The following is a 14,174-nucleotide window of genomic DNA, read 5'->3' on the forward strand; positions in this document are numbered from 1 at the left end:
GGGGAAGAGGAAGATAGGGAAGAAAAGAACCACGAACCTGGACGCTTCCTAGGTTGGTGGGTATTATGTTGCCCTTCACCAAGGGACTTCCCCAAAGCTCTCTCCAAGAACTCTCAAACTCTCACAAGAGCAAAACACAGAAAATTTTATAATAATCTTCATTAACCTCATAAGAGGGAAAAGAAGGCTATAAATATGCCTCAATTTAAGATTAAGATAAAAGATCAAATTACCCCTTATGGTTACATGAAAAGAATATTAAAATAATAAAATTATAATACATCAATCAGAAATAAAAAGATGCGAGTGTAGTTGTAGATCTTCAATGTCTTCTCGCGCTAGAATCTCCTGTAGATGTCCTCATCATTCTTCTCGGGTGGGATAAAACTCGATTCCGTCGAGTGAGTGTCTCAAGGAATCTTATAGAGCTATAAATGAGTCTCGATCCAAGCTCTTCAACTCCTCTCGATCAATCCATGAATCCTCTATCTTTGGTTTACCTCCCCACCTTATCAGATACCTTCTTCGTCCACCCTCTTTTGTGAAAATAATGTCATAACTTAGAATCATGTCAACCTTTTCCACTATAGGTATTTTAGGAATATTTGCGAGTGGAGGTAGGCTTTGGTTCTCATAGGTGGGGTCACACAAGGCTTAATTTGAAGTGGATTTGGGGTTTAATCTCTAGACCCTCATAAGTTACTAAATCTTCTATGTTAATAGAGGGATGAATGTTGAACTCTTCTGGCAGATCTATCATGTAAGCATTGCCATTGATTTTCTTGACTGTTTTAAATAGTCCCGCACTTCTAGCATGTAATTTCCAGACGAATCCGCACCATCACTGAGTTACCAACCTCAAAAGTTTCAAATTGTCATTTAAATTCAGCATGAAGTCTATAATTAATATTATCCTGTTCAATTAGGCATGTAATTTTCTTATGTAAGTCATGCAGATGTAATGCAAATGTGGATGCAAGGGTTTCAATGCAATGATGATTGGCATGAATTGTGGGATTACACAAAAGTTGTAAATAGAAGAATTTTTTTTGGAAGTAAACAGACTATAAAAACACACAAACATACTAACTCACAAGCACACATAGATAGGAATAAAGACGGATCGGTCACAAAATGAGAGGACATAAAATTTCCATGTTTAATAGAACTCGTGTGGGAGGAGCAATGAAGACATTCTTAGCTACAAGGGCATTTCTAAAGGGAGTTCTAGCTAGGATCATAGGTGGTCTCCTAGAGGCAGCAGGGTAATCTAGCAAAGTTATCCAGCTAGGAGAGAGATGGTCCTTAACAGGTGAGGACAATAATATAAAAGGCATGATGAAGGAATCAAGAATATGATAAGATGAAGGTCCTAACTCACAACCATAATGGGATCGCCCAAAGAGTCACCAGTATGTATGAGACTCAAAAGATGGGGTAGAGTGCCTAGGACATATGTGGGCACAATAGTTAGAGGGGTGACATGAAGATATAGGTTAATATTCTCTCTAACATTAAAGTCGATGAGATAGTCCAATCAAGACACACATATTCTTTCAAACGTAAATCTAAAGGAGCAACTCCTAAAATAAACTCCAATAAAACAAGAGGAGGCTTATTATTCAAATTAGGCTCAAAATCTTTCAAATTCAAATCATTGTCTTCCGAACTTATATTACTATCCTCAATAGGATCAATTTTGGTTATAACCCTAGGATCAATGGATTTGGGGTTAGTTAAATCGGGGTTTAATTTAGGTAGTAAATTCAATTGGCTCACTTCCAACTCATGATTATCTATATCGCCATCAGAACTATTCAAAATTAAATCAGAATTATTCGGAGTCATCTTAGTAGGAGATACAATTAAATCATAATCTTTTGAATTTAATTTCAATGTGTTCAAGGTCAGATCAGCTTCTTTCGAGATCAAATTAATATCATCCACGCAGACCTTATCCAAAGGCATATCCTTGATGATATTAGGATCCAAATGGGCTAAGGTATCAAGGTTTAAAGGTTCTAGATCTCCTAAATCAGGGTTTAAGTCAGTCAGAGCGTCTAATTCAATCACTTCCGTTTCATCCTCAAAGAAGTCCTCGTTATCAATAATATCATTAGTATCCATGAAATGAGTGTACTCAGTCTCAAGTTTAGGAAACTTCTTCTTTGCCGTGCTTCTTTCGGGTATAATTACACTTACAGGGTCAAAGATTGGGGATACCAAAGGTTGGGTAGCCTTAGAATCCATATTGATTTTAAAGGTGGTAAAGTTACTCACGTGGTGAGGTGAATCGGGATCTACATGCAGAGAGGATGCGTGTTCAGACAAGGTTGATTGGGATGGCTAGGAGTCAGCCCAAGTGGGGAGTCATATGAGACCGATCCAATGGAAGACCCAATAGAGGGTCGACCATCAAGGCTTGGTGAAGACCTACAGGGTGAGGCAGCAACCATGATGTTACTAAAGGATGGGTGGTTATAACTTATAAGTAGGGGAAAGATATTTTAATCCAAGTTCTCGTCTCATGCTTTTCCAATCGGAAGTAGGGTATTCGCCACGAGATTATTTATGATCTTTCAACCTCATCCAAAATCGGCGAGCCCTACCATTCAGATGAGACTCAACAATGCTAACCTAGCGGGACTTAGGGATATCATGTGATTCAAAATAGTTCTCTAATTGTCTAACCCATTCCTAAAGTAGTAAGGGTTCGAGGAACCATCAAAAGTGGGTAGACGGTAATGTGACTCTATGTGAGGTTGTTGTGGCTTAGGCTTAGGTCTAGGTTGATAAGCGGAATGAGGCACCTTCCGACTAGTATGAATGAATGAATGGGGCACGTACCTAGAGTTGGGAGAGTCAACATATTTCTCCCTCGTAGTTTTAGTCATAGAGCTCACTAGGTTAATGAGGTCATCTAACTTCTTTTGAAGTCTTATCGGGTCGATTGGGAAGTGCTAAGTGAAGCCTAATGAAGATTGGATGTAAGGGACAACACTCTATAAGGAGAAAACACTATTATGACACGCTATATGGTTCAGGAAATGAATGGGCAGCAAGCTACAGGAGAGATTTAAGAGATCTAGGCAATTAGGATGGTTGTTGGGTTGAAGACAACACCTAAACACTTAAGAACTAACCTAAAGCTCACTAAATGAGTGCCGGATTTGCATGGACAGCAAGCATAACAGTGAAATAAAATATATTAAATGATGATATGCATGAAATACTATAACTTATGGATAGGCAAACCCCTAGGGTGACTTCTAGTACGTGTTATGCATGCCTACCATGCTTTGATGCCAAGATGATGTAGAATGTACATGTAAGAATGACTAGATTAAGGAAGTTGCATGCTTAATTCTAGGAGTCACAATAATTATATCCTTTCTATTGATTTTAAACGACGAGATAAAATACAAAGAGCGGTAAAACATGCTTAGTCTAAATTACATGCATAGGAGTTAAGATCGTAAAACAATCAATTATTCTAACATTGCATATATGAATGATTTTCAACGTAAATTCCTAAACTAATAATGAGATTGGACACTATGCACGAGTCCCTCACTCAACTCTCTAGTTCTCTAAGTTTTAACGCTTAAGAGCTTGACATGAGCTTTGTGAATCAAAGTATAACCACGTTGGAGAAGTAAACTAAGAAGATAAAAGAGTTGGGGGTAGGGTTTACCCCAAGTAGAGGAGTTACTATGCTCCGGTGTGACCGATTATACGCTTGAGGAAGGATGGACAGCGACATCAGATCAGGGAGCCTTCAGGATGGCGATTGGAGACTGTTTGGACATCAGGGAAGCCATAGGAGGTCTCCAAGATGGCTGAACAACAGCTATAGACACTGTAGACAGCAACAATGAAGGTCGGGACAGCAATTCAGCACCTGGAATAGTTCTGGACATGCAGCAACCAAACAACCTCCAGAAAATCTGGACAGCGATTGCCACATCGGGGAGGTCTTTGGACAACAAGAAAGACCTCTTGGTGGTGTAGGACAACAAGATAGGCTTGCAGTAAACCTTAGACATCAATTAGAAAAGTCCCAAAGGGAAGAAAATTGAGGAAGACTCTTTGGAAGGGATGGGTGGGGTTGTAATTGGCTTTGTCATAAATTGGAAATTAAATTTCAGGCTCAATTATGAGAGAACTAGTGTTTGAATTTTGAATTCAAACTAATGGGAGGGAAAAGGTAATCTTTTCCTAATTGAGAGGTTTTGATTGATGTGATTAGGAGAATGAGAATTAAAGTGGAGAGAGAGAGAAAAGGGAGGGAGGGGCCGGCGATATGGAGATGAGGGGAAGGGTTTGGGAAGGTGTTAAATGCTTGCTTAATTGGGAACCTCAAAATTAGGGAGGGGAATTTTAGTCACATCCAATGAGAAATTAATTTGGATTTGATTTGAAAACTTTACAAAAATAGACTTCTAATTTTGGAAAGATTTCAACATTCAAATTTGAATTAATTAATTGACATCTAGGCTTTCCAAATGAGGTTTGGTGGAAAAGGAAAGTAATTAGGAAGATTTGAAATTTTGGAGGCAAAGGGGATTGGGGGGTTTCCAAATTAAATTGATCTTCCTTTAGAAAAGGGTTTCAAATTCAATTTAATTTGAATTTGAAATTTGAATTCTTTCCAAAGTTAAGATGGTCTAAATTAGGAAAATATTTAATTCTTTCCCTAAATGATATTAGGAAAGAAAGGAAGGAGGGGAAGGGAAAGGTAGGGCCGGCGGATGTGGCATGGGTGGTTGTGGCCGGTGGTTGATGGAGGAGATCCAGTGGGAGGCCGACGGCTTGACGGACGATGAGGGGGAGCTGATGGTGGAGCGTGGGTGGTTTGTGTCCGGGGTTGGGAAAAGGGGGAGGAATAGGGAGATGGAAGAGGGGATGGGGCTTGGGTGGCCGACGGTTAGGATTAAGAGAGAGGGCTTGAGGTGGCCGGCGGCTAAGGTGGGAAGGGGAGGGGGGGAAAAAGGAAGATAGGGAAGAAAAGAACCACGAACCCAGACGCTTTCAAGGTTGGTGGGTATTGCGTTGCCCTTCTCCAAGGGACTTCCCCAAAGCTCTCTTCAAAAACTCTCAAACTCTCACAAGAGTAAAACAGAGAAATTTTCATAATAATCTTCATTAACCTCATAAGAGGGAAAAGAAGGCTATAAATAGGCCTCCATACAAGAATAAGAGAAAAGATCAAATTACCCCTTTGGGTTACATGCATCTAGTCCTTCAAGTGAGCGCAAAAACGGAAAAGAACATTAAAATAATAAAATTGCAATACATCAATCATAAATAAAAAGATGCAAGTTTAGCCGTAGATCTTCAATGTGTTCTTGCGCTAGAATCTCCTGTAGATGTCCTCATCAAACCTATTAGGTAATTACGTACTATCTATATAGGCATGTACTAGTATATATTGGGTTTTGCTTTATGGATGATATAAGTTTGGAGATGAGGTGATGCAATGTAGTTTATCGGAGTTGGGAGGAGGTTATATCTTTCGATCCGGAGGTGCGGAAAAGGGATTGCTTAGAGAAAAGGATGGGTTGGTGTGTAATACTCTTAAAAAATATTTAAAATAATGTAAGCTTCAACTTCCTCTAAATGTTAGCTTATTTTTATATACATTCCACTTTAATTCCAAGCATTTTTAACATATATAAGTATATGTAAATTATCAAACTAATTGTTTAATTGATTGTATTTAATTGCAGTTTATGGTTTAAATGATAGCTAGATTAAATGCTAAGTATTAATAAATTATTTAATAGTATGTACTTCAATTACTGTAGTAATTCCACTTAAACCGACATGCATAAAGCTGATGGAAATCCTAGGGCTGAGAATGGCTGAGAAGGTTTAGTGGAATTAGAAGGGTTATTATCATTTTAATAGTGTGATTTATTCTGTGGAGACATTAACTTTTTTTCCCACCCGTCCCTCCTTGGACATTGGAAGCCAGCTTCAAGCTGAGTAGCGGGAGCCTGCTGCTGTGATATGCTTTGAAGGAGGATTTTAGATAATAAATTTCTGAAATTTAGTTGTTGGAATTCAGTAAAATGCTGAAGCTGGTTGTGCGGAAGAGTGGTGGAAACTGATGCAGGCTAAGTTGATGTAACTGGTTACTCTTTGGGTTGAAAAAAAAAAGGTAAGGAAAAGTGAAGAAAGGATACTTAGGAGAAGAGAGGTCACATTGGGGTGAATGAAGAGAAACTTCTTTGAGATTGTATATAAAAGGAAAATAGGCAAGGGTACTTTAGGAGAATGAATTGACCCGACTTCCCTAGAGAACGAGGTGAGATACCCAAACAAGATCATAAGAATTAGTAAATATTTTATTATTGCACTTGTTCTTGATCATGTTTATGATCATATGTATTCTAGTTTATTTTGGTTATTTTGTATGAATATGGTTGTATATGTATGAAATTGTTTATGTAAAGGGTAATCTTTAGCAATGTTAATGATTTTGTAAGCATAAAAGGGTAATATTAATAAACCACTGAATGAGCAAAAAGCGCAACTAAAGTGCAACTAAAGCGCAACCAAATCGCAACTAAAGTGCAACCAAAGCGCAACCAAAGCGCAACCAAAGCACAACTAAAGTGTAATTAGAGTGCAATTAAAGTGCAATTAAAGAGTAGCTAAAGGACAGCTAAAGGGCAGCTAAAGCACAACTATGTCATCAAAAGCATATGTCATTAGGGCTAAAAAGGATGACTATATAAAAGGTGAAATAAGTTATATATGGGGGATAGGCCCGCACAAGGAAAGACGAAAAACCTGATGAGATAAGCCCACACTCTTAATTCTAGAAGTTGAGAAATTTGACTCAACCCTGAATGGGAGAACATCTTCCATTCTAAAAAGTTGGGAAGTTAGACCCAACCTTGAATTGGAAAGTTAAAATGGTGCAAAAACTTACAGCTATTATATAACTTATTTAAAGATGTGAAATGATTATGGCAAGATAAATAATACTGCTAGGCACTTTCAGGCTCAATATGACATTTCAATATGTGTTTAACTATGTTAGTATTGTTAAGCATTTCTTATTTGTTTATTATTATTTCTTATATATCGCTGGTGTATTTCATTGGACAATAGCTCATTAGCAGTGGTTGTATTGCAGGTAAGGGAAATGAGCCCGTAGGGCTTTAGGCGAGAAAGAGGTGATCGTCTGTTTTTGATGTAAATATGTTTTGGAGTACAAAGAGATCTTAGAGGAGATCTGAATAATAGCTGTATAAACCTTTTGATATGTAAGTAAAGTTCAAAAGTTTTAGTGGAGTTCTGTAATTGTTTTAATTATGTTGATGTTCAGTAAGAAATATTACATGCTTCCTGTTGTTAAGTATGGAGTTTGATATGTTGAAATCTTTCTCTGTTATACTCCAGTTTGTGGTAGAGGGTGAGCCAAACTGGGGAGTGACCTGGTGGGACAAAGAGTTATGGAGAGTAGGTTGGACACAAAATTTGCAAGAGTGTAAGTGGGAGAAAGGGTGAGGTTGTGGTAGATGTTAGGATGAATTGAGAAGTACAGGTGGGGTTGTGCGCACGTGCTATGCGTAGTGGTAGAGGAGCAGGATTGAGAGGGAGAAGAGTAGTAGTGGGCGGGGAGATGCGGTGTTGGAGGTTTAAGTGGTCTTGTGGGCTAAACTTGCTAGAGAAAGAAAGATAGGCGCAAGATAGTGGGCTAGCTTAGGCAAATTGAGAGGGAGAGAGTGTACAGACGTGATGGTGGCTTTTGTGTGAGGCCAAGAGGGAATATGGGAAAGTATATTTAGGGTTCTTTTTCTTTCTTTTTTTATTAATTATGAGCTAGACAACTCATTAATATGAAATTATAGTCCTTAGGCACAGGATAGATTGATGCCTCAGGATGAGGCATGGGGTGTCATAGGGCTTATGGGAGATGTCATTGATTTGGTAGAGGATATATATAACAGTTCTAATATTAAAAATATGATTGTTTATAAATTTTAAAATAACATTATGTTATCTTTTTTATGTTATGTATATGTTACACTTTTGCTTGTAAATCTTCATCTTCGTCTCACACATATCAAATTTTCATCATTGCCTTACATGCAGGTCATTTTCTCGTATTTCTTTCATGTGGGCACTCGGACAGTATGTTCATCTTTTTGTTGGTAATTTCGATGTCCCAAAAGCATAGACGCAGTCTATTTCATAAAGCGAGTTGGTTGAGTGTTTTATTATGGGCTAGGCTTCTCGGAATCTTGTGCGACAAGTGTCCCTAGTCATTGTTTTGGCTGGGTTCTATCGAAAGTCAACAATAATTGTTGGTAAAGTATGATGACCCTCATATAACTTTCTCTTGAGAGCTCGAAAAACCTTTTAACATACAAGAGGAAGAGATCATCTTAGCAAGTTGGCCCAACGTCCGGTTCACCCCAATCCTCATGTATCTTTCAAGAGGCGCACTTCTATCTAGTAGAAATGAGGTTTGGTCTTAGTGTTAGATGTATTTTATTTGTAGATGAAACTTTTACTAACAATCCTACTCAAGAATTAGCCTGAGATTTGTTAGATCACAAGAAAACACAAATGCTATGGAAGATTAATTAGTGTATTTATAGACAAAGGGGTTTGATTATGTTGGCAATCGATTACGGTCTCCAAAATTATTTTCAAAATTAATTTTATTTAAAGTTTCATACGTCAATAATGGTTGGTGGTGGCTTTTAAATGATAGATTGGCTTATGTGTTGACCTGAGCCCTTTAGGGTAAACCAATTCAAGCCCATGTGTTATGGAAAATGCATTGGCGCTTTTAGATTGTCGTTTTACTGCTTTCTATGTTAGCCGTGTCCACTTGATAGCCCTAATCCGATATAATTGTTTACTATTATTTGATACTTGCCAAAACCCTATATTGATGTTGTGTATAGTTGTTATAGTGTTGGCTGTGCTTATTTTGTATGTATTTTGTCTACCTTGAAATGCAATTTTTCTACTAGCAAGGTTAGAAGTTTAACGACTTGTATGTAGTAGATATGAAAATGGCCTTTAATTTGTGATCATTTGGAGGTTAACTTGGATATCATGTATATATAATCATATGAATTTAAAATTTTTAATATGCAGATGACGGTCAAGAGATTGATGGCTTGCCAACGGAAGGTTTAGAGATAACATGCTTCAACTTGGTATAATGACCATTCTCTGGCTGTTGCTCACCTCTACTTGTTATCCTAGTTGTTGGGTTTTGTTATCTTATTTGTTCTTTCGTTCTGTAATCTATGAATTCATTTTCATTGTTGCACCTATAGAAGAATCAAGCAACTTAACTTTTATTGATATATATATATATATATATATATATATTTATGATTTGTAAGCCTTAGATTTGTGAAAACTAAGATAAAAGACGAGGAGTTTAGATCTCTTTACTGAAGATACACTGATGCACACATATTACGAAGAATAAAAGCAAACTGAACAGAAGTTGGGTTTGATACTTAACAGTCCTTATAGTTGAATCTGATCAGTTCATGACCTTTCCTTTTTAAAGTTCCAATTCTTTTTTGTATTGATTTCTCTGCTATGGTTTAATGTTAAAATAACTTGATGCCTCTTCTGACAGCAGTATCATATTAACTTGTATCTCAAATTTTCTTAATATCACTAGAAAAGTAGTTCTATGAAAGAGTAGCATACAGAGCCTGAAAAATTAAAATAAAAGAAAATGAAACTAGAAATTATTATGCTTGCTTGAAATGCAAATGAGATAATTCATTTTGCGGGGACATGTTAAGTTAAGTCCCGCTCAGTCACTCTTGTATGCACACTCTGAAAATACACTTTAAAGATTTGCACAAAATTAACATGCAAATGAACAGGAAATTTTGTTAGCATCCGATAGCATAAGTGTAGAAAGTTACTAACAATGTCCTGAAAGGTGTACGTTTGTAGAAATATATAATTAAGTTCATATGTAATGCAATTCAAGAGTTATTGCTTGCTTTGTGATGGATCTATGCTAGAGTATTGTTGGATCTAACTGCTAGCATGGAAAATCATGTCTACAAAAGTGTATATTTTATCTCACAAGAAGAAAGAAGGTTACAGAACAATCTCATCCTTCAAATTGTTGGAGTTACATGCCATCCTTTTAATTTCCATGTTTGATATCCTTCAATATCATAGGTTCATGTCTCCATCTTGAAAAATTAACAAATAATCTGCATTTGGAATTGCTCAAGCATGATGGGAGACAAGTAGACAAGCTGAAGGATTTGAGAGGGCTTCTATTAGCATGACTAAAAGAAAATTGTGTGAGAGAGATGCGGGAGCTTTCTGTACTTGCGGCCGATCCATGTGAAACAAAGCGGGGGCCTAAGGTTCTTTTCCCTCTTGTGAGAGGGAGAGGAGACTGAGCGGTTTGGTGAGGGTTTCTGCTTGTGTGTGTAAAACCCGAAAATGCCGTCTAAGACCTCGCACGCTTTTCAAAGCGCCGCGACGAGGTTTAAGTGAAAATTTCGAAGTTGTCAGATTTCGACGGGAATAATTTTAGAAAATAGAGCGTAAAATTCTGATCGTTTTGATGTATAGAACATATATTGTATTATGAGTATTTTGAAGATTATGAATTTTGGAAGGTTAGAAATGCCAATTCTACCCCTATGTTTTATGAAGGCCGAAATTACTTAAGTGGGGGCAATTAAATCTTTTGGCATAACCCATTCTCCCATTATACAAAAACCGAAACCCTTCACTCTTCTCCCATTCGCATGTCACGGCCAAACCGTGCGGAACAAGGAGAAGGCGGACGCAAGGCTCGGACGGCGACTTCGGCGTTTGCTCCGGCGGCGGTTTTCGGCGGCCAATCTTGAGGAAAATCTTAGGGGAGGCTAAGGGAAGGCTAAGGTATGCATTAGAATGATGATTTTCCCTCTCATTCTTTAGATTTTTGAATGAGAAGATTTCTAGGGTTTTTAGAAAACTTGGATTTTCTTTGAGAAAAGTTTAGAGAATGATTAAAGGATGTTTCTAAACCTTAATGCTAGTTGATTTCTTGAAAATATGGAATTTGGAAATTAGGGTTTTTCTTAAAACATGCTTTTCTTTGGTTTGCCTTCACAAAAAGAATTTCTAGAGGTTTGGAGAAGCTTTTATGTGAAGAACTTGTAGTGTTTAACAAAACTTTTGAGTTTTGGAAATTAGGGTTATTTTCCCAATTTTGAAATTATTGATCAAAAGAGTTCTCTTTATGTTGGGAAGGGTTTTTAGAAGCCATCCTTAGAAGCTTTTAAATTAAAATGGTAGTTTGACACTTATGGGGTTTCTTCTTTTTCTTATTGAAGCATGAATTGTAGGAAGAGGGAGAGTTCTCTTTTTCTTAACTTAAGGTTTAGGAGCTTTATATAGGTTTGTAATATTGTTTGTTGTATCCCTTTTAGGTTTTGATCAATTGGAGGGAGAAGCTCCTAAGTATACTTAAGTGAAGACCTTTTTATTTGAGGTAGGTACGTAAATGCAATACCTTTAAATTTTAAGAGAAAATGAAATTGTTATTATCCCTTCAAGCATATTTTGATTTATGCTCTTTAAGTTTATGAATCTCTTTTTATTATGGTTATGGATATGAAGTAAAGAAATCCCTTACTTTCAAGCATATTTCTTATGAAAGGAATTATTTATTTTATTGCACTTACTCTTTCTTGGTTAAGGAATAAAGAAAAGAACTTGCCCTTTTCATCCTATGTTATTATGAAACTATATGGCATATTAGGGGACATTTAAACATATGCATGTTATGAGAACAAAAACAAAACAGATAAAGTTGTATGTGCATGTTGATGCGGAATATCTTCGGTAAAAGGTGAGGCTCTTATGAGCATTTGTAAAGGTGATGCTCTTATGAGCATTGGTAAAGGTGATGCTCTTTTGAGCATTGGAAAGGGAGTCTATAGAGCATGTAAAGAATGACCTATTATGTTGTACCTGATCAGTACAAAATGAGATATCTCCGAGACGGGTGATTAAAATACATGTTATATTAAGCATATGAAAGGCATTATGGTTTAAGGAAAGCATTATGGTTTAAGGGAAAGTATTCTTTTTGTTATGGAAGTGTTGCATCACAAGTTTATGTTAAGGAAAGGATTTAATGGATTACATTGAAGTATTCTATTTAATTTGCAATGAGTTCTATATTCTTTTTATTCAGTTAGCTTCATTCTTTTATTTTTTCTCTAAATATTTATTGGTAAAGCATTTGCCTATGAGTTTGACTCACCCTAGTTATGGGAACTTTTCAGGAGACCCTGCTTCTAGATAATGGCTGACCAACCTCCGCGCACCTACTGTCGTAGGGAGACGGCGGGCGGCAGGTTCTTTTGTGTTTTGCCTTTTTTGTTAGAAGATGAATGTTATAGATTTTGGAAAGAACTCAAAATATGATTTTGGAATCCTTTCATTTGGAAGAATTTTTGATGTAATCCTCTTTTTACAAGGTATGAAAAGCAAAATTACTATTTGGAACTTTTAGTGGCTCTTTCTTTTCTTGTTGTAGTGATGTTAACATTCTTCTTTATGATGAATTTAGTTTATGCCATGCTACCTTGTACCTCTTCTCCGTCCGATCTCTGTTCCCGCCTCGCACTAGCGAGCTTAACCGGCCGGGTCGATGACACAGGGGTGTATCAGAGCGAGGAATTGAGGAATATTGATTTTCTGAAAGGCCAATAGGATGATCTTATAGGTTAGGGTAGGTTATAGGTGCCTTGTGTTATTTATGCTTAGATGCTTTGTGATTTGTTTCTCAGGGTGAAGGAACCTGAACCTGATGTCCACTGATAGCAACACAGGTGGAGGTCAGGAGGATCACCATCTGTAGTAGAGCTCAAGGCAGTAGCATTAATGCCTACTGTTGGACGCTTTTCCAAAATGATGCGGCTATGACGGGATGATAAAAGAGTACGCCAGACTCAAGCTGGAGGTAGTGGTAAGTGCTCCAATTGACAGTATTTTAAAGTTATTTCCATGGAACATGAAGCCCACCATCATTCGTGGGAGGGTGGAGCTATAGAAGCAGAGGATTGGTTCATGAAGGTCGAGAAGATTTTGGAGGGGATGCTATGCCCAGGATAGATAGAGTAGCCTTAGCTACTCATGCCTTCTATGGGGAAGCAGAAAGTGGGCTGAGAAGACAGTTGGAGAAATCTTTACTGGGGAGATCTAGCATATGCGAAATTCAACATGGGTGGATTTGTCAAGTGTTTAAAAGATTGGTGTGCCATGACTGCTAGGAGAGCAATGCAAGATAATTCAATAGGCACCTGGTGCGGGTGACAGGACCGTTTGCTGAGTATGAGGCTGAATTCACGATGCTTTCTAGGTGATGCTCTCATTGCTATTCCTAATGCAGAAGAGAAATGCACCGGTTTCCTTTGTGGTTTTTGAGGGATAGCATTAGACGCCATTAGTTCCTTTGGGATATTGAAGAATTATACTAAAATTAGTTATAAAGCACGGAAAGATGAACTGGATTGTCAGAGTACTCAGGAGAGAGGACTTCCAAAGAGGAAGAATGAGGACAGATCCAAACTACCCAAGTCTTTCAATCCTGAAGCGCCCAATTGACAGAGTTTAATCCAACTTTTTATTCTACAACTCTATGCATTAAGTGTGGGAAGAACCCATAAAGGGAGAGTGCCTTTCCTGGCACTAATACATGCTTCTGGTGTCACAAGCCAGGGCCATATGGCAAAGTCTTGTCCTCTCTTGAACAAGACTACTACTGAAGGCAGAACAGGTAAACACTCTTTCCTCAGAGGACAGTTGGCAGGCAAGGAACTGTTAGATCTACTGATCTACCCATCACAAGGCCAAGCTCGTCCACCAGTTCACCAAAGTTTTATGGAATGTCACAACATGAACAAAAGACTCTCTGATGTTATCACAGGTATGAAACTTTATTTAATGTCAATGAATTCTTTTAATGCTTTTGAGTAAAAACGAGCTTTAAATGTTATGTTAATGCATGAATATTTAGGAACAATCTTTGTTTGTAACAAGCCTGTTAGGTGTGTTTGATGAGCAGCATCATGTTCTTTTATTTCTGAGGGATTTTTGTTAAATTTGTTGGTTTGTCTTCTTCAAAGTATGCCAACATTATCCAGTTTATGCCA

At 37.5% G+C, this 14,174-nt stretch overlaps 1 protein-coding gene across 3 annotated transcripts in view; it reads left to right on the forward strand.

Annotated features, from left to right (window-relative positions):
- Positions 1 to 14,174, forward strand: part of LOC110108395 — an 89,276-nt gene that overhangs the window by 21,218 nt on the left and 53,884 nt on the right. For all 3 annotated transcript variants that reach the window (XR_003702864.1, XR_003702863.1, XM_020839024.2), the window contains exon 6: positions 9,127 to 9,188. Coding sequence is in view for 1 of the 3 variants with exons in the window: in XM_020839024.2 (XP_020694683.1) it covers positions 9,127 to 9,188 (62 nt within the window). In the remaining 2 variants the exon portion in view is untranslated. The remainder of the gene's footprint in view (positions 1 to 9,126; positions 9,189 to 14,174) is intronic.

Source organism: Dendrobium catenatum, unplaced genomic scaffold, assembly GCF_001605985.2.
Source record: "Dendrobium catenatum unplaced genomic scaffold, ASM160598v2 fragScaff_scaffold_1490, whole genome shotgun sequence".
In the NCBI taxonomy this organism is placed as follows: domain Eukaryota; kingdom Viridiplantae; phylum Streptophyta; class Magnoliopsida; order Asparagales; family Orchidaceae; genus Dendrobium; species Dendrobium catenatum.